Raw genomic sequence first — 25,921 nt, 5'->3', positions numbered from 1 at the left:
CCCCCGGCGGAGTAAGGAGGCAAGAGAAGACAAAATTATTGCTCAGCTTGTTGGGAATTCTGAAAGAAGAGGAGTTGGGGAGGAAAAAACCTTCACATGCTGTATAAATGGGAAGTACTTCTTTCTAAAATCAATTGACAAAATGAGTCGTTTCTAGTTTCTTATCATGATTGGTTGGGCTTAGAGGAACTTGGTGTCATACCCCTTCCATATATATGCCCCGTTTGGTAGCCATGTCTTTCAAAATGCATTTTTCACTCTTTTCTTTTCAACCACACATTCTTTATTAAAATAATATGACACGTAAATAAAAAACTTTTCCTTAATTTTCAACCACACATTTCACATCAATTTACTATTCTAAAATGCATTTTTACATAAAAATGACTATCGAACACCCCTATAGTCTAATTACAATATAATATGATAACAATGTACAAAAACCATGGCTTTAAAGAAGTCCAAAAATCATGTAAAGGTTTCTATCTGCCAAGATAGTGGATATATTTTACTGTTAATCCTAGCTAGATTGATATGCATGGACGAAATAGCTCTATAATCATACATAAGTCTCGAAGGTATATTAACTTGTAGAAAACTAAGATAATTACACGTTGTAGCTACACAACAAAAATATGCCACTCGAAACATGATCCTGTGGGATGGAGCATCCCTCCCTAATATCCAAATCTACCATACCGGCAACATCGCAGGCGCCCAGTGGACCCAACAAAACCGGCCTCACGCCACAAAATGAGCCACAATTGCAGGCGACGGCCCTGGGTGTAAACTCCAGCACCGTCGCCCGATCTGCTGTTTTGGCCGACGACCCAGCCACCTCTGAAGCAGGCGACGACGACTTGGGCTGTTGGCGAGTGGTCACAGGCAGAAATCGGTCGGGGATTCGAGCCTAGATGGCTCAAGATCCGGCCAGAATTCCGACCGACGCGCCTGACAGGGGACTTGGTCAGGGCATTCCGACCACGGGGGAGAGGCAGCACGGTGGACGCGCCGATCTGGGCACGCGCTTCGTGCAGAATTCTCCGGAGACAAATAACCATCCTATTTCTTCGTATGATGCTTTGGTTGCACGAAATCTAGGGAGACAGAGAGTTCCTAATAGCATGTTGGTCTTCAGCTCCAGTTTCAGAATTGAGGCAAAAGAATTTGTTGTGTCTGTCACTGATTCAAGCATGGTTAAGATATCAGAATGGGGAGCTAAGATCTCCAGTGCTATTCTCATGGGAAGATTTGGAGCTATGTGGATGGTTAATATGATGGATAAGTTAAGGATGGCTAGTGTGTCGGAGGATTTTGTAGCGAAATTTAATGAGACCCCCCGAGCATTTTTGGCACAACGATGTACTAACAATCGTGGAAGATATCTCGTAATAGCGCAGTATGGGGAACGGCGGCGACAGGGTGTAGTGATGGTACCTGAAGGGCGTAATGGAGAGGGATGGGCAGCGATCTCTCGCGTGTTTCAAGTAGTTATAGAATCATTTGTTGTCGAAGATAAGACCAAGCATCGAGTAGTGGAAGATCAGAGCCTGCAAGGGATGACCTATGCTGCAGTTACGGCACGGGCCTCTCAGAATGCTGATCAATGGGTACGGACGCAGAAGGATAAACCAGTAAATGAGAGGAGTGGTCCTCGAATCTGGGGACCAAACAAGGAAGGCCATTTAACGGCGCATAAGGACAGCAATAAGACTACTGAAGGAACGTATGATATTTCTTCAAACTATGCTGACATAAGGGCACATATAAAGGCACTGAAAGGGGAATTGGATGAACTAATGAGGTTATTGGATAGCGGGAAGATAATGGGTTATAAGCAGAAGTATTGTCCTGCGTGTGGAGTGGGCCCAGATGACTATACAGCAAATGGAAATGTAGTAGCTAATGAGGTGTCTAAGGAGTTGAAATCGAAGAGGGCTAACACTATAGAGGTGATGGTTGAGCCAAGTGGCAAGGCACAAGTACAAAGTAGAGGGGCAGAGGTGGAAGTAAGAGACAAGGGGAACCGCGTTTGATGAATTTGGAGTCGGAGAGATTGGATGTGGCAATTGAGAAACAACAATGTGCAACAGGTTTGGCAAAGATGGTCACGAATACTTACTGTAGGAGATACTCTAAGTCTATAAATGAGGGAGAATCAGGGAATGATAAAGCGCTAGTTGTATGGGTGGAGGGCGCCAAAAAGGAGGATATAAATAGTGATGTAGGTCTGGTGGAAGAAGAGGACTTACAATATGATCAGCTTTCCTCTGGTGAGATAGTGGAAATGAGTGAGCTTGACTTTAGACCACCACCATCGAGCTGGGCTCTTCAAAAAATTTTGGACTTAAGCAAAATGGTGGGGGTGTCCTGTGATGGGTATGAACATAAGCTCTTGCAACTATTTGAGGAGTTGGAGGCGAGTAAGGGACAAGGGATGGATACACCAGGAGGTAAGACAAGAAGAAAGGGTGACCGTGAACTTAAAAGGCTTGAATGCTCGGTTAATTATGACATAAGGAGTGGTGAGTCAAGAAGAGGATTGATGGGAAGGGATGAAAGTGTGTCAAGATGATCCCAAAAATTGTTTGCTGGAATGTGAGGGGGCTCAATGAAGCTGGTAAAAGGTTAGGTGTTCGAAATCTCTTAAGGGGTTGGAAAGCTGACATTGTTTGCTTACAGGAGACAAAGTTGGAGACCGTTTCGAGGGCTGCTGTTAGTAGCTTATGAGGGGGACAACATATTGGGTATCAATTTGTGGGGTCAGTGGGGGCTTCAGGAGGGGTGCTTATTATGTAGGATACTAGAGTCTTTCAGTTGGAGGAGGTTAGTGAAGGGCTTTTTTCCCTATCCCTTTCATTTACAAATATTAAGGATAGATTTCGTTGGATGTTCATAGGAGTTTATGGGCCTAATGTTGATGAAAGTAGAGGCAGATTGTGGGATGAATTGGCAGGTATGATGGCTTGGTGGAACCTCCCAACATGCATAGGGGGTGACTTTAATGTGGTCCGCTTTCCTACTGAAAGGTCTAGCGGCGGAAGACTAATAGGGGCTATGGAGGACTTTTCAAATTTTATCAGGGAGAATATGTTGGTGGATATGCCTTTGATGGGGGGAGATTTTACTTGGTCATCTAATCGAGAGCTACCTGTTCATTCTAGAATAGATCGGTTCTTCATTAGTGTGGAGTGGGAAGCTAAGTACCCGGATGTCGCTCAGAGAAGACTAGGGAGGGTATACTAAGATCATTTCCCAATTTCATTATCTGGGGATGTGGGATATAGCGGGAGAAGGCCGTTTAGGTATGAAAAAATGTGGCTTAAAGTGGATGGTTTTGGGGAGCGAGTACGGGCTTGGTGGGCCTCTTACAAGTTCAGGGGGTCCCCCAGTTATGTGTTGGACCAAAAATTAAAGGCTTTAAAAGGAGACCTCAAAAGATGGAATGAGGAGGAGGTGGGGGATGTTAACTGGCGCAAAAATCAATGCACCTTAGAAATAGAGAAATTGGATAGGAAGGAGGAAAGTCGAGGATTGGGAAGGGACGAGAGGGAGCGACGTCAAGAATTAAGGGGTGACCTGAAGAGGTTGGTGGAGATGGAGGAGATTTCTTGGCACCAGAAATCTAGGGTCAAGTGGTTAAGAGAGGGAGATAAGTGTACACAGTTTTTCCATAGGGTGGCCAATTCCAACAGGCGCAATAATTGTATCTCTATGTTGGAGGTGGATGGGGTAACTTTTGAGGACCCGCAGGATATTGGTACCCAAATGGTGAGTTTCTACCAAAACCTTTATAAGGAGCAGTTTGATTGGAGGCCAGAGCTTGAGGGGCTAGAGTTTTCCACTATTTTTGAGGAGGATGTCAGTTGGTTAGGAAGACCATTTGGGGAGGACGAGATTAGGGAGGTGGTGTTCAGTATGAATGATGACAAGGCCCCAGGACCAGACGGATTCTCCTTCGCATTCTACAAGGCTTGTTGGGAGGTGATACGTTCAGACATTGTGGATGTTTTTGCTTACTTTTTCCAGTGTGGCAAATTCTTGAAAAGCTCTAATACCACATTTATAGTGCTGATCCCAAAAAAATAGGAGCTACAGACATTAAGGACTTTCGACCTATCAGTCTAGTAAGTGGGGTGTATAAGATTATTGCAAAGGTTTTGGCTAATAGATTAAAGGTGCTGGGAAAAATGGTGTCTAAATATCAGAATGCTTTTGTCAAAGGGCGACAGAACTTGGACTCCGCTCTCATAGAAAATGAATGTATTGATTCAAGACTACGTCAAGGGGCTCGAGGGATGCTATGTAAACTTGATATTCAAAAGGCCTATGATCACGTGAACTGGGGTTTCCTATTGTATATGCTCAGGCGATGTGGTTTTGGAGCCAAGTGGTGCCAGTGGATTCAATTTTGTATTTCTACTGTCTCTTTTTCTGTTCTGGTAAACGGCACTCCTGAAGGCCATTTCCGAAGTAATAGGGGTTTGCGACAAGGGGATCCTTTGTCTCCATTACTGTTTGTTATTGTAATGGAAGCATTCAGTAAAATGGTTGAAAAGGCTGTGGGGGAAAGTTTGTTAAAGGGCTTTAGGATTGGTCAACTGCAGATATCTCATTTGCTATTTGCAGCTGATACTCTGATCTTTTGTGACGCTGACGTTGAGCACTTTAGGAATTTGCGTCGTTTGCTTCTATGCTTCGAAGCCGTATCTGAAATGAAGATAAATTTGGGGAAGTCTGAGGTCATCACTATTGGAAAGATCGATAATGTGGAAAGGTTGGCTGCTACATTGGGCTGTAGGGTTGTACAGTTGCCTATGACATATCTTGGGCTCCCATTAGGAGCAAGGTTCAAAAGTAAAAACATTTGAGACAGTATAGTGGAAAGGGTGGAGAGGAGATTAGCGGGTTGGAAGCGTATGTACCTTTCAAAGGGAGGTCGTCTTACTCTTATCAAGTCTACTCTCTCGAATCTCCCCACTTATTTCTTGTCTTTATTTCCCATTCCTGTTACAGTGGCTAAGAGACTAGAGAGGATCCAAAGGGAGTTTCTTTGAGGAGGGTTAGGAGAGGAGAGGAAATTTCATTTAGTAAATTGGGGTGCAGTTTGTTCTCCCTTAAGGGTTGGGGGACTCGGATTGAGGAGCCTTGTATTGTTTAATAAGGCCTTGTTGGGTAAGTGGTTATGGCGGATTGGGGTGGAGAGGGAGAGTTTTTGGAGAGAAATTATAGAAGAGAAATATGGCATGATGGAGGGTGGATGGTGTTCAGTTGAGAGCCGTGGTACCTACGGGGTGAGTTTATGGCGGTTTATTCGACGAGGGTGGAGTGACTTCCGGAATAGAGTGACCTTCGGTGTGGGGAATGGCAACACTATCAGCTTTTGGGATGATTGTTGGTGTACTAATCAACCGTTAAGGGAGTGATTTCCTTCTTTGTATCGTATTGCCGTGATGCCATCTGCTATGGTGAATGATGTATTATATACATATAATGGGAGCATCAGTTGGAACATTGTTTTTGGGAGGGGACTACAAGATTGGGAAGTGGATGATTACACAGTGCTATTGACCTCTTTGTATGACATGCATATCAGGGTTGGAGAGTGTGACCGCATTAGGTGGATGCCGACAAGGGATGGCATTTTCTCAGTTAGCACTTATTTCAAATCCTTATTGGGATCTGCGGAGAATTTATTCCTTTGGAAGATGGTATGGAAGTGTAAACTGCCTCCAAGGGTGGCGTTTTTACTATGGACGGTAGTGAGAAGACAAGTTTTAACGGCGGACAATCTTCGATTGAGGGGGTTTTATATTACAAATTGGTGTCATATGTGCAGAAAGGATGGGGAAACGGTTGACCATTTGTTCCTGCATTGTGATGGTGTCCGTTTGCTGTGGAATGATATTTTGGCTTCTCAGCATATGGATTGGGTGATGCCACGACATATGGAAGATTTGTTGAAGGTTTGGAGGAGAAAGTTTCGTGACAAGGACAGTAAACTCGTTTGAGATTTTATTCCAGGCTGCATTGTTTGGTGCGTGTGGAGAGAAAGAAACGGGCGCTGTTTTGATGATCAGATGAAGACTTTAGAACAGTTTAGAGAATTATTTTATTTGACATTGTATAATTGGTTTAGTGCTGTAGCTTCTAGTCATATAGACGGGCTGCCTAATTTCATGACATTTATTTTTTGTTTAAGTATATAATACACTTCCTGTGTATTACTTTTTAATTAATAAAACACTTGATTATTTATCAAAAAAAAAAAATAATATGTTTGTTGCAGAATGAAAACATGGTTCTCAATATAAACTTTAAGCCCACAAAACAGTCTACACCCATGTATCAAGAACCTCAAATTACTAAGAGCTCCCCATAACCAACAATGACACCATGGAGCATTTGGTCCTCCATTCTCATGTACAATACTGGCATTTTAGTATACTAAGGCTACAGATAGGAGAGTGGGCTGGATAGGGACTAGGTATTTATGGAGAAGACTGATGCTATGTATACAGGAGAGAGGGCGGGGCTGGCGCCTACCATCTGACCCTTATCTTGTACTTGCCGGCTGTAAGAGCACACACTGCACTATCAGTGTTTTCTCCAGTTCTATCCTAGATTCAATCCAAGCTAGGATATGAAGTTTCCCGCCCACTTGAATAGCATCTTTTGTAGTAGTAATTAGAAGCTTGAAGCGTGGTGAAACAATCTAAGAGGAACAGATTTACGCAATTAAGGTAACATTTTAATTCAGTATGTGCATGTTATTTTCACACAATATGCTATGTGGGGTCCTGTTCTTGATTTCGAAAGAGAAGTGATGAAAATTTGAAAACCTTTGCTTCCGCCTTGTTGATCTCCCTCTCAGTTCCCATGCCAACAGAAATTAGGACAATAATAACTAGATTCATCCTTCAAATTTTTATGAACAGTCTTCTCCTTCAACTAACTGTAATGTTCTTTGTTAAAATAGATTTTTCCTTATTGAATAAAGAAATCACTAATCTACAAGTGTAGTTGGATTTTAATTCTTTAAACTATCTATACAACCATGTACTAGCATATCAATTTTATTTTACAAATATTAATGATAATGTACAGAAACAAAGTAATAACAAACTAAGCATCGCTCCCAATATATTTGAAGTCAGCAACGTGAATCTATTTCCACCAATTGGTTGAGTTCATTGTTAGATCTATGGAAGATCTATAATGTCTAGATGCTGAGCAACTACATTGTACCACATTAGTTTTAGTTTACCCTTCCCTCTTTTGGCATGTTCTATCGAGTTTGTGTCTCTCTTCTGAAAGAGAGCCTCTTTTGGCTACGAAAAACGTGTGCAAACTACTTAAGTTGACCCCCTCTTAATATATCCTTAACCAGCATATTTCTCATTTAGCCTCCATTAAATTACATTCCATTTTTCTCTCTTCTATTTTCAACCACACAATTTTCTATAAAATAATATTACACGTAAATCGAAAACTTTTCTTTCTTTTTCAGACACTCATTTTTCAAAAAAATACTATTCTACCCATTTTCATTTCCAAAAAATGGGGGTCAAACGGGGGCTTATTATGTTATCCATTTTAGTGTAACAAAACATCATCTTAGCATTTCATTAAGTTTATCTTATGTAAATTTCATTCTTTGAGAGTCCATTACTCAATAACATAACTCATAGCAGGTCTAATCATTGTTCTGTAAACTGAGCTTTTAAGCTTATTAATGGCAATGTATAATAGAATTTAATCTTTAATAAATTTGTCACTTGCTTGTCATATTCCACCTTTTTTGCAATTGCCGTATACGGGTATCTATCTGTGCTTCTTAGGTTGGAAATTTAGGACTTATATAGCTTATTTCTGCCACGATATTAAGATAATTTTCTCCTTTAATGTGTAAATTTTCTCTGATTATACACGGATTATTTTATTTATTTTGTTTTCTTCCCGTATTTACATAGCCACATACTTTGCTTGTATTGTTATGCAATAAAAAATTAGAACTGAAAGAGTATCGATTAGCCTCTATTTTTAATTCTTCTTTCTTTGCTTGGATTTTTTCTGATCTTTTATGGGGGCAGCTATTTCTGTTGATTTCCTCGCTCAAAGAACATTATGAAGCCAATGGAGTTTTCCTTTATGTGTTCATGCTGAATTTCTGAATTTCCAAGTCTTGGCTGGAATATTTCTCAGTGATGACTTTTCCATTATACCAGTTGTCTTCATCTTATAAGCCGTGGCAGCCTCTTTTTGCAGGGATAGAAATGGATGACGATGAACTTGCTCATTTTGTTGAGCATGTTGATAAAGACAATAATGGAATTATAACTTTTGAAGAATGGAGAGATTTTCTTCTGCTTTATCCACATGAGGCTACCATAGAAAACATATATCACTACTGGGAAAGGGTATATCTTGTAGATATTGGTGAACAAGCTGTGATACCTGAAGGCATCAGCAAGCATGTTCATGCAACCAAATTTTTGATTGCAGGTGGAGTTGCAGGAACTGCTTCTCGTACTACAACTGCACCTCTTGATCGGTTAAAGGTGGTTTTACAAGTACAAACTGATCATGCTGCTATTGTTCCTGCAGTTAAAAAATTATGGAAGGAAGGTGGTTTTTTGGGGTTTTTTCGGGGTAACGGGTTAAATGTGTTGAAAGTTGCACCAGAAAGTGCTATCAAGTTTTACACTTACGAAACATTGAAAACTATAATTGGAGATGCTAAAGGTGAAAAGCAGGGGGATATAGGAACCGTAGGGCGACTTGTTGCTGGTGGATTGGCTGGAGCTGTGGCACAAACTTCTATTTATCCAATGGATCTTGTGAAAACTCGATTACAAACTTATGCTTGTGAAGGAGGAAATGTGCCAAGTCTGAGGAAATTATCTAAAGATATTTGGGTTCAGGAGGGACCTCGAGCATTTTACAGAGGGTTGGTGCCATCTCTTCTTGGAATTATTCCTTATGCAGGCATCGATTTAACTGCCTATGAAACCTTGAAAGATATGTCCAAGAAATATATTCTTCATGACGATGGTATTGTTTACATTTTTTGTGTTTCTGTACTTGTTCCACTTGCTTGTCTTTTATTTCATCGGATTTGTCATGATCGTTTCAATTGTAAAAACTTCCAATGTTATGCAGAACCTGGTCCTCTTGTGCAACTCGGTTGTGGAACGATTTCAGGAGCACTTGGAGCAACATGTGTTTATCCTATGCAGGTGATAAGAACGAGGTAAAATATTCACATTTTCGTTCTTTGCTACTAGTCAATTTTGTTCGTTTGTTCAAGTTCACAGAATATATATGATATTACTTCCTGAAAGCTAACAAATACTAGTTTTTAGAATGCAAGCTCAGAGCATGAATACAGATGCTGCATACAAGGGGATGTCGGATGTATTCTATAGAACATTTCAGCGTGAAGGTTTAAGGGGATTCTATAAAGGATTATTCCCAAATCTTCTTAAAGTTGTACCAGCAGCAAGCATTACGTATATGGTTTACGAGTTCATGAAAAAGAGTCTAGATCTTGAATAGATGATGCTCAACTACGGTTATATAGCTACACATTGGGAAAAAAACACTGATGATGATGAAAGTTGAATAAGATTATTTTTGAAACTGATGGTCATTATTTGGACATAAATTAGATTTTTTATCCCCCTCGAGATAGCTATGGGGGTTGGCTGACTAACTGCGTTGAGATTTAAGAATACATAACGATGTCTATGTTGAGTACTAGGTAATTGTTGTATACTTCTGCTACATACTCGCAACAAATACCAACTCTTCGGAATTTGCCATTTTTGCTATAATAATCTTCGGATACAATTTTCCTGTCCAGTGTATCATTGAATAGATATTGTTACTTTATTTGCTCACCGGATATGTGCTTTTTCTTGGTTGACATAAATTTTTCTAAAGAAAAATAATCTCTTAAGCGTGTTTATCTTTCTATCAGTATCATTTGTTTGTTTATTGGTTTGTGCTCCGTAATATCAAGCATGTTTGGCTGTGTTTCAAAGTGTTTTTTTGGTAAGTATCTCAGGACTTTTAGAAGATACATTTTGTCTGTTTAAGATGTAATCTTGGAATTTGTGTTTGACAAACTTAAACGTAGATAATCAACTTTTTCAAGCTGAGCCAAACATGATCCAAGAACATAATGCATGATGTTCGATTTTGACACTTTTTGAATTCTTTGTTTGGTCCATAAGTATTAGTTTGCAGCTGTAGGGTATGCTGTTTCCAACCCTCTTACTCTTTGAAAACCCCAGTCTGGCCTAGTTGGTCGAGTTGAACGGGGTTGGGCCTCGAGTGCTGAATGCATTGTGCACTCGATCAACTTTTGTGCATTACATATATGCCTTTAGAGAAGTTATGTTTATTATGATAGAGCTCAAAGGGCTATCTGTTTAGCGAGCAAATAACATTAACATATGCATTTTCCAAAAGTCAAGGATACATTGTAATAATGGAGAATAAAATCCTTAATGATAGTGAGCCATTAACATGATTAACAAGATTTTCTTTATAACCATGAACACCTTTTTTAGCTGGGAATATAATCCATTTCAAAAGGATTAAATTCTTGTTCTTGTTTATTTTAATTAATTGACCTTGGAGTATGAAGTCAAATCATAAAATGTGTAGATCATAAATGTGTAGTTGAAAAGTTGATACCTCATAAAATGCTTGATTGAAAATGAATTAGAGAAAAAAAAAAAAAAGAAGAAGGAATTTTTGAAAATGAGAGCCAAACATGATGAATGCATTTTGGAACCCATGTTTGGTTACGTGTTTTATATATATAATAGTTGTTATCACGTGCGTTGTACGAATTTTGTATTTATCGTATTTTTATTAGTGTATGAATTTTAGTTTTTTTGGAAAATTTTTGAAGCAATATCTAAAAATATTTCCATGATATAAGAAAATAATTGTAAATTATTTTTACAATTACATAGCAGTATGTTATTTAAAAAATATGCTTGTATATTTTATGCTTGAATAAGAAATATACAAATTATTTTGGTTGTATTTTTTGATAATGTTAATATGATTGAATTGAATGTAAAGATTATATTTTTAAATTTTGTGTAATTCAATATTGTAAAATTAAAAAAAAAAACTCTCCGCACAGTGTGGAGAGAGAGTCGAACCAAGTGCGGAGTAAAAACAAAAAAAAGTGAGAAGAGAAAAAAATCTTTCCGCACAGTGTGGAGAGAGTTGAACCATGTGCGAAGAGTTGGCAAACTTTTCGCACAGCGCGAAGTAAAAAAAAAAAAAAAAAAAAAAAACCTCTCAGCACAGTGCGGAGAGAAGACAAACCAACTCTCTGCACAGTACGGAGAGCCAAAAAAAAACTCTCCGCACTGTATGAAGAGAGTTAATCTCTTCAAATAGTGCGGAGACTCTTCGCACAGTGCGTAGAGAGTCGAACTATGTGCGGAGTAAAAAAAAAGTGCGGAGAGTTGAGAAAAAAACTCTCCGCACAGTGCGGAGAGAGTTGAACCATGTGTGGAGAGTTGACAAACTCTTCGCATAGTGCGGAGTAAAAAAAAAACTCTCCGCACAGTGCGGAGAGATGACAAACCAGCTTTCCGCAGAGTACAGAGAGAAAAAAACTCTACGCACAGTGCGAAGAGTTGTTTTCAAATTCCTTAATTACAAGTCAAATTTCAAGATTGTAAATTTTTCGTATATACAACGAAACAGAGTCGAAAAATATGGCTCAAAATCAATTATGTCTTCTTTAAATTCCAATCACTGCTCAATTTCTGAGCATGCAAATCATATTTATGGTATTGGAAAGGAGCTTTCTCGTGATTCATACAATGAAATAATAAGTGAATTGTGTAGAGAAGGGGATATTGATAGTACCACGGCATTGCTTTCACAAATGGAGGCTCTAGGGTACCACCCAAATTCAATATTTTACACTTGCTTGATAACAGCTCTTGGATATTAGAAGCAGATACAATTTTTAATGAAATTATACTTTCGGATTGTATGTCAGGAATTAAAGTATTCAATGCATTGCTCAAAAGTTGTTTGAGAAAAGACCTCTTAAAACTTGCATTTAAAGTCCTGAGAGTTTTTGTTTTTCTCTTCACACTATGCAGAGAGATAGTTTATCATCTCTCCACACTTTGCAGAGTCTTTTTTTTGTTCATGTGCGGAGGATTTTTTTTTTGGTCTCATGGAGTTTATATATACTAAAATTATTATTATTTTTTTAATTTTGTTGGCATGATGCGTGTATGGAAGAATATTTGTCAATCATCATAAACAAAATTCTTCACAAAATGTAAAAATAAAAATAAAAATGCATAATAAATCTTCTTATTATGCCAATAAAATTATAATATTTTTTTTTTTTTACAAATAACATAAAAAAATCATTTTTATCTTCAACAAAAAAACATATTTAAAAATTAGCAATTTCATAACCACTTTTTTTTTTAATTCTCGAAAATACAATGATTAAAAAAGAAACAATATTGAATTACAACATTTAATACTTAAGAAATTCAATATTATATAAATTTTATAGATTTATGACAAATTATAAATCCATATATACAGCTTACCGTATTTGCAGACAGCTTATCGCATATACAGCTTACTGTATATGCTGCTTACCGTATTTGCAGCTTACCTATTTGCAGCCTACCGTATTTGCAAATAACTTAATGTATTTGCACCTTACCGTATATGTTGCTTATCGTATTTTCAATCTATCGTATTTGCAAACAATTTATCGTATTTCTAACTTACCGTATATGCTGCCTATCTTATTTGCAGCTTACTGTATTTTTATATACCGATTTTTACACTTACAAATACCGAGAATAAAGAACACGATATATTCACTTACCAAATCGAATTTCAAAAAAAAATTTAAGATTTTTATTTTCTTAACATAAGCATAAAATAAATATTAAATATATATGAAACATAAAATATAAATACATATGAATATGGTGCTCAATCTTTAATTTTTCAATATTGAATTATACAAAATTTAGAAATATAATTTTCACATTCAACTCAATCATATCAACACTATCAAAGAATACAATCAAATAATTTGTATAATCTCGTATATTTCTTATTCAAGTATGAAATATATAAGTATATTTTTTTTAGAGGACACAATACTGTTATGCAATTGTAAAAATAATTTGCAATTATTTTCTTATATTATGGAAATATTTTTAGATGTTGCTTCAAAAACTTTCCAAAAATTAAAATTCATACACTAATAAAAATACGATAAATGCATGTGACAGTCACTGTGCGGAGTTTTTTTTTTTTAACTTCGCATTGTACGGAGAGTTTGCCAATTCCCCGTACTGTGCAATTTTATTTTTTTTTGCTTTTTTTCCTCCGCACTGTACGGAGAGTCCGCATTTTGTGAGAACAGTGTCTGCACAGATTGTGCGGACTATCTACACAGAATGCCATCTCTCCGCACTGTGAGGAGAGATTTTTTTTTTTTACTTTGCATTGTACGGAGAGTTTGTCAACTCTCCGCACATGGTTTGCCATCTCTTCACATTATGCGGAGAGTTTTTTCTTCCTTTTTTACACCGTACATGGTTTGCTTTTTTCTTTCTTTTTTTACACCGTACATGGTTTGTCATCTCTCTACACTGTGCGAAGTGTTTATTTATTTATTTAAAGCTCATGTGCGAAATTTTTTTTTTTTTGCTCATAACAGTTTATATTTATTAAAATTATTATTATTATTTTTAATACTAGTGGGATGATGTATGGAAGAACATTTGTTTGACATAAACAAAATGGAAAATAAAAAATGATATCATGCATAGTCAAATTGGGTTCATTTACTATTGCATGAATAGTAGACTATCATTCCCCTTTTTATTAGAAGTTAGATATATTTTAATAGATGTGTTCGGATATGTTGGTTTTTTGTCTTTTATTTTTTTATTTTTATTTTATTTTTCAAAAAAAGGATAGTCATCCCTCATCTCACTTATAAAATAAGTAACTGACCTTTAGTTATAATTAATAAAAAAAATTATTTATTTAAAAATTACTTATTTAGTACAGGTAAATTCTTGGGCATGGGTAGGCACGCTCCATGTGCGAACAAACGAAATAATTATACATTCTACTAAAATTTGTCTAGATGGTAGACAATTCACCAAGTTTTTTGTTCAAGTAAATTACTGTAAATTAACAAAGCAACGTAAAAATGAAAAGCTAAACCTGAAAAATCCCAATTGTTTTTACAAAAATGCTAAACAAACAGGGATTAAAACACATGGTGATTTGACAGCCTGTGATTGAGTGATTTTATGTGTCTTTTTTTTTTTTTTCCAATTTAAACCTGCCAAAGTGTTGTCTAGGAATAAAAATCTATCATTAACTCCGACTGTATAGCAAAATTGTTGTTTTTATTCTTTTAATTGTGGTGGTCCGGCGTACTTGTCTAAATCATTGAATTGTGCCGAATAACTTTTCTTTACCTGCATTAAATATTAATATAATATACTTGTTAATCTGTGGATTCCAGTGCCATATACCACCAATAAATTCATGGTAGTGGCCCTTACTTACTTTTCGTTATATTATTTGTTAAAAAGTATAAATTGTCGTTTTTATCCAGTGGATAAGGCGTGAAATATTCTCTTGACCCTTCGAATTACGGAGCGACTTCTCGAGCTATTACTTCTTATTTTACTCATAAACTTAAAAAATTTATAAGCTTTCCATTTTTTAATTAATTTGTATAACTTTTTTTTTATAAAATAATCAATTTTTTAGTAAGAATGAACAGATCAGTTATGGGCCTTGATCAATGAGAGCACTTGGTTTATAACATGACAAGCAGAATGCATGGCTCACATTAATGAGCAGTAGAGTAAATGGAGCTAGGCTAATTAAGCTTAAAAAAGTTTAGTTATAAGTAAATTCTAGTATAAGTACTTTTTTTTAAAACATTATTAAGAATTAATTTAATAAACATTAGAAAAATGGTTACTTAAAATTGATTTTTGAAACTTAGTCTAACATTATTAGCCCTAGCTAGAATAGACTTCTAACGTCACATATTTTACATCGAAAATTAAAAAGAGAAAAAAATAAGAATTTTGCTATTCTAACAAGGCTTTTGGATAGGCCCTAAATGAAAATCAGATCAAGGGTCGAGGTGTTGCCACCTCAATCTCTGTCATTTGGTCCGATCAAAAGGCCCTCACTATATCAGGGCTCACAAAATAATTATGAGTCAACTATATAAATCTCTTGGATCTAAATTGCCTGTCAAAATTTGCAGAGAAGAGAAGGAATAGTTATTTCATCAGGAAAGTTTCCAACTGTCCTCAAAGGCTTCCAATAATCCATCATGCTACTGGTATCAATCTTCCCTAGCAATAGAGTATTGGAAGACTTGTGGACCGTTGAAGACACATTTCTTTCATCGAGGTAAATCGGGTCGAGCCATCTATCTAGATTACAAAAGGTACGTAAAAAGACGAAATCGAATGTATAGCAACAATAACTACTATAAATAAGATTTTTACTTCATTTGTGTACCGTAAAGATAATTATTTTCTTGATGTATCAAAATCAAGAGGTTATGCAATTTTCTTCTAATTTCCCCTGTTGATTTATGTTAAAATTACTTCAAATTATAGGGTTTTGATCGTTTTCATCGATCTAGATAAAATTTATAATGTTTTCTATCCTCTACTGGGTGCGGCAAATTAATTAATTGTAAGTCAAGGGCTCAAATTAGGGTTTACAAATGATTTTCAAGCTGAGCGTAGATTGAAAAAATCTGGTGTAATTAATATGTGATACGTGGATTTTTCTTCTCTTCTCTCTCTCTGAAAATTTTGATACGTAAATTGGACATTTAAAGATTAGGATTTAAAGAAATTGAGATTTTTCGAATTATGTTCTCTTCCCTCATAAATCAGGTCGAATCCGATAAAAGTTACATAAAGAGCACTCTAAAAAATAAATAAATTGTACTCTACCAAGTCAATTTATGATTATTTCTTTTAAACTTCGAATTACTGCAATTAGGGTTTCAGGCATAGTAGAAATCTTGACTATTTCTACAGCCATGTTACAACTAATTAAGCATTGAACTGTTGGAGTTTTAGTATTATTATTATTATTATTATTATTATTATTATTATTATTATTATTATTATTATTTATTTATTTATTTATTTATTTTTTGGGGAAATCTGCTGTAATTTCTTTGGTATATAGTAAGCATCGTTTGTATTTGTGAATCATTCATTAAAAAAAAAAAAAAAAAGGGAAACAAGAAAAGAAAGAAAGTAATACATTTGACATGTGGTCTAATGTCCAGTCCAATCTTATAATACTAAACTTATAAATAGGTATGTAAAATATGTATCTGAAATGTATAAAATATGATTTCATGTTTTGAAAGTTTTTATAAATTCTGAAAAGTATAATAATTAATTAAAGTAAAAATCTATCCTTCCCGACTTGTGTATTCTGGTCGATGAAAACCTTAGACATTCATCAACTTCGGCAAAACTCATATTTCTTGTTTCTAATTAGTATTAACCACAGGTACATGATAGATTAGTTCCAAACACAAAAGCGTCAAGTTAACAACTTTGTAGTAAATTTAAAAAATTATTCACCAAATTTATTGTTAGTCAATAATTAATAAAGTTCTTGCATATAAACTATTTGTATTCCACAAGAAAAATAGACTAACATATACTCCTCTTCTTTAATTTCGTGTTGCATGCTCTTTCGAGAATAATTTTACATTTCTTTCAGGAGTTTATACAAGTTTATTTATCTTCTGTTTGGTAGAAATTTTTTGAGAATAAATTTGTAAAAATTGAATTTATTTTTTATTTTTTGGAGGATTTATAACATACACAGCCCTTAAGTGTCTTGCGCAGACAGAAAACCTAGCTCAAGCCACGTCACAAGTACGAGCTGGATGCATAGTAATTGGTCTCCTGCTTCAAGCTTAGTCAGAGTACTTTTCTCTTGGAAGTATGGAATAAAACAAAAGTGAAATTTCTTTGTTATCTTCTCTCAGTTCTGGACTTCCTATGGAGGTTATGAGAAACTTATAAATTATAATAGTTTGATTATAGTAATGGCAAGTTCAACAAGGTTTTGGTCCCAACTTCCAAGAGGTTGGAAAGAGCAAGGTCTAAACAAGTGCTACATATACTTTCACAAAGAGATAGACAACCCTTCTCTCTCCCTTTTTTGCAGGAAACTCATCTCTGAATTAGCTACGCCATGTCTAGCAAATATAACAATCCCCAGCCCCCCAATCGGACAACATTAGTAATCTAAGTCTCCATCAAGGTCCAACTCTGTCTCTTTGTGCCAGTGCCACCGCCTTATGTGAGCACAATTTCCTGCGGACTTTCTCAGCCATCAGAGAGAGAGAGTGGGGCTGGAGCATGCAAACCCTCCCATTTCTTCCATTTCGTGCACTCTTATTTGCAGAAAGTTGGCATTCTCTGAACTCTCTCCCTCAGTGGCCCTTTCATGACTTTAGGTTGAAGGAGAAGCCTTTGAGATGTGGGGGTTCAGAAATTGCCAGCCTTCTTACCAGTTTCAACAGTTCATTAATAAGCCGCGTGCAGATATATATACAAAATTAGTAAGTATTAATTTGTTTTAGAAACTTTTAAACTCTAACTTACATGCTCTAACTCAATGATAGAATCCGAAAAATAGCCTTTTGTTTTTCTTTGAAAAGTTATAATTCAAAATATTGTTCTCTGGATTTCTCCATCTCTTTTTTCACTTCTAAAGAATTGGATTTTGTTATGTTTTGTACAAAATAAGAACCCTTGCTACCTGGCATGACTTCACTACCAATGCCAGATGTAATATGCTTAATTTAAATTTTGTCCAATTCCTTCCACACAAACAATAAAACAGTAATAATACAACCCTCTTTATTTGCTACTGTGCAAGTTGAACAATGTTTTGGTTTATGGAACTTCGAAGGATATTTAGTGTCAACGGGCTTCATGTTTTTTCATCCTTTTTCTCATATCGGTTGACAAGAGGATGATTTGAACCATCAGAATCCCTTTTCTATTCGGAGAAGTTCTTTTTCAACGTGCATTACTCTTTTATGCCAATATAGCATCAACTTGAATAGTGGGTATTTGAAATTCTATTTTCCTGATATGTATGGTTATTTTTGTTGGAATGTTTTAAACTTTCACAATAAATATTAATTTTCATTTTGATTTCAATATTAACTTTTTATACAAAATTAAATCTCATAATTTAGGTTGTAACTTAAGAATAAAAGTTTCAACCTTTCAAATTAAAACCTCTTAATTTCAAGTTTTAACATAAAATTAAAATATCATAATACATATTATAACTTATGCTTTAATGATATAAATGTGGGGGGTTGAATTTTCTACTATAAAAAAAGGTGGATTTCATATCCTTTGACACACAAAAAAATCAAACACAAAAGATACTCTTTAGTATTTTCATACTACTCTCTAATCATTTTATACTATATTTCTAAAGTTTGTAGCAACTTGATGAAAGACTCGTTCAATTATCTCTCTATGGTCGTGCCCATAGAAGGAGAGTCACATGAGTTTTATCTTGGAGCCATGTAGCATTGAAAGAACCCGCACGAAGGGTAGACAACACAACTTTAAGACAGCGTCCTCTATGTGACTCCAAAGGCTTGATTTTCTAACTCTCTTCTTATATTTATATTATTTTGAATCATGTTAATGTTATTTAATTGAATTGTGCAAATCATTAATTTCCCCTACAATCTAAAGTCGTGTTGTATGATTTGTGAGTAGATATTTGGTATTGTGATTTTCAAATATAAAATCACATGTAAGTTCACCAACAGTAGTAAAACCAGCCATGAACTGTCATTTAGATGATAGAAATAAATATTGGGTCATGAATGCCATGGATAGTTTGGGAGATTAATTATAAGATTGCTTAATACTTTTTTATATTTAAAGAATTGAAATAATTTGTCATTTACTTTGCACATTTTACATAACCTAATAGATTATAACAACATACTCTAGAAGAAATACATCAAATATGATAGCCTCTTTGTCATCAATCAGAAAGAAAATTTTAGTTAATTTTCTTCTTCCTAATATACGAATTTTCATTTCAAGCATGTAGTTACTTCATCATGTTATGTCGACACCATTTGAAATATATACGGAAACTGTTAGTATAATTTTGTAGATTTCTGTCTAATTTTGTTATGCTTTCCATCCACAAATGCAGTAAAACCTCACTTAGCTTGCAAACAAGTTGGAATTTTGATATAAATGTTCTCAACTCCTAAAAAAAATAAAAAATAATAATAAAAATAAAACAAATCTTGGGAGCTTGTAAGCTTAGATTTTAATATTCTACTGAATGTGATGAGCTAGATTAAATTCAACCTTAGATCATGTTTAGCATCGTTAATTCTAGCTTGAGCTTGAAATATTTTCTAAAGTATTAGGCTCTATTGGAAGAAGCTCGATCTCATCAAAATTTTGCATCAACTGTTATTTCCTGAAAAGTGTAAAACGAGAGACTTAGATCGTTGAATGAATAGCTTTAAACAAATAAAGTAAAGAAAAAAAGAAAAAGGAATAAAAACTTCAAATCTAAAAATAACTGATAAACTCAAATTAAATAAATTATTCGTAAGCAACGATGCCAAAAACTTGTTCGTGCAAAACCCGCAAATGTACGAGATCGTTGACAAGTAATAGATTTGATGAGTTGAGAGTATCATCCCACGAGGAATAAAATTTAATTGAGTGTTCTAGTCTTTAATTAGAATCAAAGTAAACAAAATAAGTGTTTTGTGATTTTTAATTGATCTAATTTAATCTACGAAAGAGTGTAAAATTCAAATTTAATACGTAGATGGGAATAGTGTATTGGATTACGAATCAACCTATTATTCTACTGAATGTGATGAGCTAGATTAAATTCAACCTTAGATCATGTTTAGCATCGTTAATTCTAGCTTGAGCTTGAAATATTTTCTAAAGTATTAGGCTCAGCTTGGTTTGTAAGGACCACTAATCAAAAAATTACCCTTTAAGCATAATAATTGAAAGGAACCATGTCTAGTTGGTACTCTGACATGTGGTTTATTATTCTTCAACAATAATTGGTAAGAAAATCAGTCCTCAAGTCTCGAAGCATGCTTCGGTTGTTAAAATTTAAATATCCTAAGCCTTCTTGATTGTGAGATTTTCTTGTGTATGAGCATCTGAAATTGAAATTGTGCTGATTATAAAGTGTACTTATCTATAAAATTTATTAAAACATGATTTTCTTAGAATATATGATTAATCTTAAACAACGATTTAAGTCAATTAGTGCACTCTTCAACTTAAGTTTCTGTCATCTTGATATTAGTTCAATTATGTGACTTAAAATATTGTGCCATCCTACCAAGAATTTTTCAATGCTTATGCTAATACAATAAGAACTTGCTAGTGATTACTTTAAATGAGTAAATTTTCAGTGAAATTGTAGTAGTACAACGAATTCTATTCCAATTAAATCAAATCTTAGTTGCTACTTGTTTATCTTGTCTAAAAGGAAGTGGACTGCCATTACTATCACATAAGGCTATGGAGGAATCTCATTATAATTAGAATGTGAGTCAGATGTTTAAAAGTAGAGCTGGTAATTATTTTTGATTATGTATGGCAGTTGGTTTAAGCATAACATAATCAATAGGGAAATTAATTAGATAATGACAAACGTAATTTTGGGTTCTAAAAACATTGTTTTCATCATTATGGTGACTCAAGAGGATAACTGTTACAATATAGTGTATTATGCCAGTTAAAATTAGGGGCTAAGAAACTATTGATTCCTGTCTTTCCTTCTCTATCTAGTAAAATTATACAAGCATCACAGATAATTGTTTTCTCAAAGGTTAAAGAAGAGGCAGTGATTTGACTTGGGATACAAAGACATGTTGCCATGTATAATGCTACTCCAAATAACATGTATAACTGGAATTATCTAAATTGAAGTATGTTTGCACTTGACCATGCTATCATCCTAAAGATAATTTCATTGTGGGAAAGAAGTTCCAAAAGTTGTGGTATTAAAAACTTTGGATATATGTGTGCTAAATGAACATTAACATCAACTTAATATCCCCGATGATGATAATTAACAATTTAATATAGTCACTCATATATGTGATGTGTACGTATGAGTAGGGTATGCATTTATGATTGATATTTGTATAGTCTCAATCGACTATAAAAATCAATGTTATATTTGTGACATATGAATATTGGTACCTCATTTGGAAATGAATTATTGTGTTTAAATTAAATTTAAAAAAATCATATCTTTGAAATGTGTGGGTATTTAAAAATTTCAAATAGATGCACTGTACATTGTGTAAAACTGACTTTTGAAAGTACAGAAATAAAACTAGAGACACGGAGGTCAAATACAAGAGTTGAATGGATGCAAATGTTCAAACATGTGATTAGAAGTCAATTTTAAGTTTCACTATTTATCTTATTATATTTAACGTGACTTTAATATTTTGAAATATTTTAGAAGATTTTGCAGATGTACTGATGTGCAAGCAGAAAATAAGAGTTTGCAAATATTATGGTACCAAATTATTGTCCAAGAGGGAAATGAATATATTGAAATCCATGGATATATATATATATATATATATATATCATCGAAGTGGATGAGTTTAAGTTCATAAGGGAGTCACCTCCAAAAGTAACCCAAGCTTTGTGATTGGAGATCCCATGAAGAAGGTTCAATGTGGTAGAAACAACCGTACTGCATGACTTGTATAGCACTATCTTATTTGTGCTTATCCCTATGGTGATATAGTGCTAATAATAATGTGATGTTAGGAAGGGTTTAACCCTAAATGAGTACCGAGACGAGAATTCTCATAAGGTGTGAGTCACACGCACTCTTGAAGGACTCACTTATGTAAGAGTTGCCATGAGGTCGTGACTATGAGATTGGGTTATTCTCTAGAGACTCTTATTAGAATCAAGATTAGAGCGCATGACCATTAAGAGCTCTATCCGCTATGAACTGAGCCTAAATCAATACTGTAAGTAGAACAATTGTAATTTGACCAAAGAGACCTAATCAAGGGTTAGTCCATTATGGCTCTTTCAAATGGAAATTGTTATCATTAAGTGATGTTCAAATATAAAAGACACCTACACCTATTACATAGTATAACCACTATAACAAAAATGACCTTTTGCAACATGCAAAAGGCAACATCCGTTAATTAAATGTTGCTAAAGGGGTCAATGACAACATTCATTCAAATACGTGAATGTTGCCATTGCTTAATATAATTGAGCTTTGGCAACATTTTTTAAATGAATGTTGTCAACGATGCTTTGCAACGTTTATTTAGTGTTGCGAAAAGTTTTACCTTTCGCAACGTTTATAAAATATTACAAAAAGTTGTCTTTCGCAACGTTTATAGAACGCTGCAAAAAACTATCTTGCGCAACATTGTAGAAAACGTAGCGAAAAACTTTCTTTTGCAACGTTTATGAATCGTTGCAAAAGTTGACTTCCGCAACATTTATGAAACGTTGCAAAAGCTTTTAATATATTTACCCAACCCAACTTATCTACCCAATATCCACACTCCATTAACCTAAAATTCCCAAAATCTGAACTTCAGTCCGGGGCTGCTCTGCTCGTCGTCGAACTATCGAAGTCTCGTCTCTCCACCAGTCCGCCTCCTCAAGTCCACCACCGAACGCTCCCCCCGCCAGTTCGCTCCATGCCTCCACCTTCGTTGGGGTTAGAAATTTTATTAGATTGAGAATTTTATGGCAAAGTCGATCGCTCTCCCCGTCCGTCCGCTCCACGCCTCCACCTCTGCTGGGGTTAGAAATTTTATTAGAATGAGAATTTTAGGGCAAAGTAAATTATTTGTAATCCCATTGAAATTGAAACTTAATGGCTTAAATTTACACCATAAGCTCTCCCATGTTCTTTGTCATCAGGCCAACCTCATTATTTGTCCCGTTGATGACTTAAACCAATGATACTCCCTGAGCAAGTTTAATTTTAGTAATAGCAACTTTGTGTGTTCTTTGGTATATGACTCACCCCCATATTGATATGATATTTGAAGGAGATTTATGGATGTTTACTTTAAATATTATGAATAAGTCAAAATGAAATCCTGCATTTAGGTTCTGCTTGAAGGCTATAGCTGATATCACACGAGAGCTTTCTAGTTAACCGTGAAAGTAGCTTTCTACATTTTTCCTTTTGTTTGCAAAAATGGGAAAGTGTCCATTGCTTAGTTTTGGAGGAGTTCTATAATCACGGTAGTAATGGTTTTTTGTTCCTTTTATATATTTGAATACTGAAAAGATTTTTGGTGCACTATACTGGTCTTTAATCTACACTTAGAAAGTGGTTAAAATGTGCATAATTGGTTTTGTTGGAGCTTGGAATGCACTGTACTCATTAGTGTTGAACTGTACTGACAGTTTATATTTTTGCTTGTTGAATTGCTTAGTTTCCTTAGGAGAAAGGGTCATTCTTGATATGCTCAGATGTTTCTCTATGGACTATATTTGAAACACATTATCCAATTGTTGCTATCATTTTTGTTCTTAATTGTTCTTTCTAGTTGTTTTATTCCCCTGTATTTATGTTAAAGGCTTGAACTAAAATTCATTTTTCTCTTTTGTAGTGAGGACTTAAAAAGTTTCAGGAACACAGCTATCTTATTCAAGTAGATCGAGATGTCATAGTCATGGTGGGGGTCGTGCTCGGATAAACCTTTTTGGTTGATTTGCAAGAGTTGTCAAGGTTGTTTGGGCATTCTTACCATTCTTGCGAGGACTGTTGGCTTCAGTCAGAAATCATTGAAATGTTATTGACTCTATATCATCTGTTTTAAGTGTTGTCATATGAAATCCAGAATGATCAATATGCTAATGTCATATGCATATGCAAATCCTTTTTTTCAGAATTTATTTGGTTGTGTTTAAAGAATTACAGTTTACTCACAATCAATGGCAGACCCTATCCAACTAATCCAAGTTAACATTTTCACTTTTTCAGGCCCTTGAAGTATAGCAGAAGCTAGAATGGAATATGAGATTCAGATTGGATCCCGTATTTCAAGAATTAATCAAGTCAATAGTGTAAGTTGTCGCTTTTAGACTTGTTCTACTCCCAAGTGGGCCTCTTCACAGTAATCAAAATTCTTTTGTTTAGACTTAATAGAGGTTCCAAGCCATCATTTTCTCTGGACAAGGGAACTGCTTGGCGAAGGAACTCCACAAGTAAGAAGATATCTTCTTCTAGAAGTACAACTGAAGTTCTGCTGTCCCACTTGAAAAATAAAATGTAAATCGATTTAGGGACATGAACTTTAAAAATTGATTGAGTGAACAAGTTGTCATTATGACTTATGACTTATGTGTTAATGCCTAAATATGATTTAAGATGCGGTAAAATTTCTTTATCAACTTCTTACTCCATTTCAGTAAATATACAACTTTCTTGCCTTCTCATTCTTCTTTCTGTTATTGTAAACTGGATCTATGTATTTTCACCTCGATTAGTTTCTTTATCAATTTCTGTTATTGTAAAATGCAATCTCTTTACTGACCCCCAAATCAGTCCATCTTATTTCAAATGCATAATGGTGTTAGTTTATGAGCCCCAAATTTGAGATTTTTCCTTTCTGAGAAGCTTCATCTGGGTACTTATTAAATGTGCAAGAATCTTCTAAGGAAGCTTCTTGTACTGCATGTTGTTCTTAACTAAACCCTGGTCCTAGGAGTTAAATCCTGCTATGTTTCTGGCGTAATTTTGTGCTAATGTCCTCATTGCTTGGAATCAACTATGAGCTTTTATACCACAGTTGATTGCTTCCCCATTTGGTCTTGCCTTAACAAATGTAAGCATCCTTGTAATTTGTCTTGTAACAGCTGATGAAATTGTCATGGTAGTATCTTGTAGCTGATCTTGACGTTGACATGATCAAAAGAGTGACATTGATCTTAGTCTTCAGAGTTTTAAGAAACAAAGAATCTTTGTTGTCGACTCCAAACCTTTTATCTCAATACTCTGATTTCTTTAGTTTTGAACGTTCACCAATTCTGATTAAGACCTTGAGATCATCCATGAAAGAAATAAGATTCAAAGCCAACATACAAAAAAAGAAAACTAGGATATGTAATATCCAGTTATCAAGCTAGCGCCTTGCAAGAACCCCCCAAAGATATGTAAAGCATTTTAAATTGTATACCAAGAGGGCATCTTCTTACTATGTGCATTAGAATTATTTACTCTATGCCATACAGTTAGAAAATCTCGTTTACTAACTACATAAACTACGAGCTCTCATGATCCAGTAATTGGTGTTTTGATGGACAAAATAACATCTTACTCCGCAAAGTTTCCTTTAGAATTGAGTATTTTACCCCCCCCCCCCCCCGCCAAAAAAAAAAAAAAAAAAAAAAAAAAATTAGAAAAAAGGAGTAAAAAAAAGCTTAGTAAAAATTAGTTTGTGTATATTGGAGTCATTTGATATAGTTATTTTCTTTGCTTTTCTTCTCGATTATAATTGGTACAAATGTCTAAAATTTGGCTTATTTTTATCTCCATTTTATTATAGGCCGGGACCGATATTTAAGACACATGTCATGTCGAAGATTGTTGAGAAGAAAATTAAGGATTGCCAATAGGGTGGTTTCACTCACTACTTAGTGGTTTTTTTTTTTTTTTTTGGGGGGAAAATGTATTGGATTTTTAGGTGTTTTAGAATTTTGGATTTTGTACAAATATTGTTACATTTTAGAGTTCAATTAATAATGATTATTGGAGT

The 25,921-nt window shown here is 34.9% G+C and overlaps 1 protein-coding gene and 2 long non-coding RNA genes across 8 annotated transcripts in view; all 3 read left to right on the top strand.

Moving 5' to 3' along the window:
* The window catches only part of LOC111366210 (calcium-binding mitochondrial carrier protein SCaMC-1-like), a 13,515-nt gene extending 3,651 nt beyond the window's left edge, over nucleotides 1–9,864 (top strand). For 2 of the 4 annotated variants that reach the window (XM_022986918.1, XM_022986919.1), the window contains exons 2-4: nucleotides 8,269–9,054; nucleotides 9,163–9,253; nucleotides 9,366–9,864. In XM_022986918.1, the coding sequence (XP_022842686.1) occupies nucleotides 8,269–9,054; nucleotides 9,163–9,253; nucleotides 9,366–9,558 (1,070 nt within the window). In that variant the 3' untranslated portion in view covers nucleotides 9,559–9,864. Of the gene's footprint in view, nucleotides 1–8,255; nucleotides 9,055–9,162; nucleotides 9,254–9,365 lie in introns of all 4 variants that reach the window. The other 2 variants (XM_022986921.1, XM_022986920.1) reach the window with 1 other exon arrangement.
* A 5,306-nt stretch (nucleotides 9,865–15,170) lies between these two features.
* Nucleotides 15,171–19,507, top strand: LOC111366208. The gene is made up of 3 exons (XR_002697600.1): nucleotides 15,171–15,517; nucleotides 16,956–17,677; nucleotides 18,574–19,507. It is a non-coding gene; the product is annotated as an uncharacterized LOC111366208 (long non-coding RNA).
* A 3,170-nt stretch (nucleotides 19,508–22,677) lies between these two features.
* LOC111366207 lies at nucleotides 22,678–24,595 on the top strand. Of its 3 annotated transcripts, none has more exons than XR_002697598.1 (3): nucleotides 22,679–22,952; nucleotides 23,774–23,955; nucleotides 24,148–24,595. It is a non-coding gene; the product is annotated as an uncharacterized LOC111366207 (long non-coding RNA). The 3 variants fall into 3 exon arrangements; XR_002697599.1 differs by having other exon boundaries at nucleotides 22,680–22,952; nucleotides 23,774–23,892; XR_002697597.1 differs by having other exon boundaries at nucleotides 22,678–22,952; nucleotides 23,774–24,595.
* Nucleotides 24,596–25,921: the final 1,326 nt, after the last annotated feature.

The sequence above is a fragment of the Olea europaea genome, chromosome 17 (genome assembly GCF_002742605.1).
Source record: "Olea europaea var. sylvestris chromosome 17, O_europaea_v1, whole genome shotgun sequence".
NCBI lineage: Eukaryota > Viridiplantae > Streptophyta > Magnoliopsida > Lamiales > Oleaceae > Olea > Olea europaea.
This window is presented reverse-complemented; position numbering and strand designations above follow the sequence as displayed.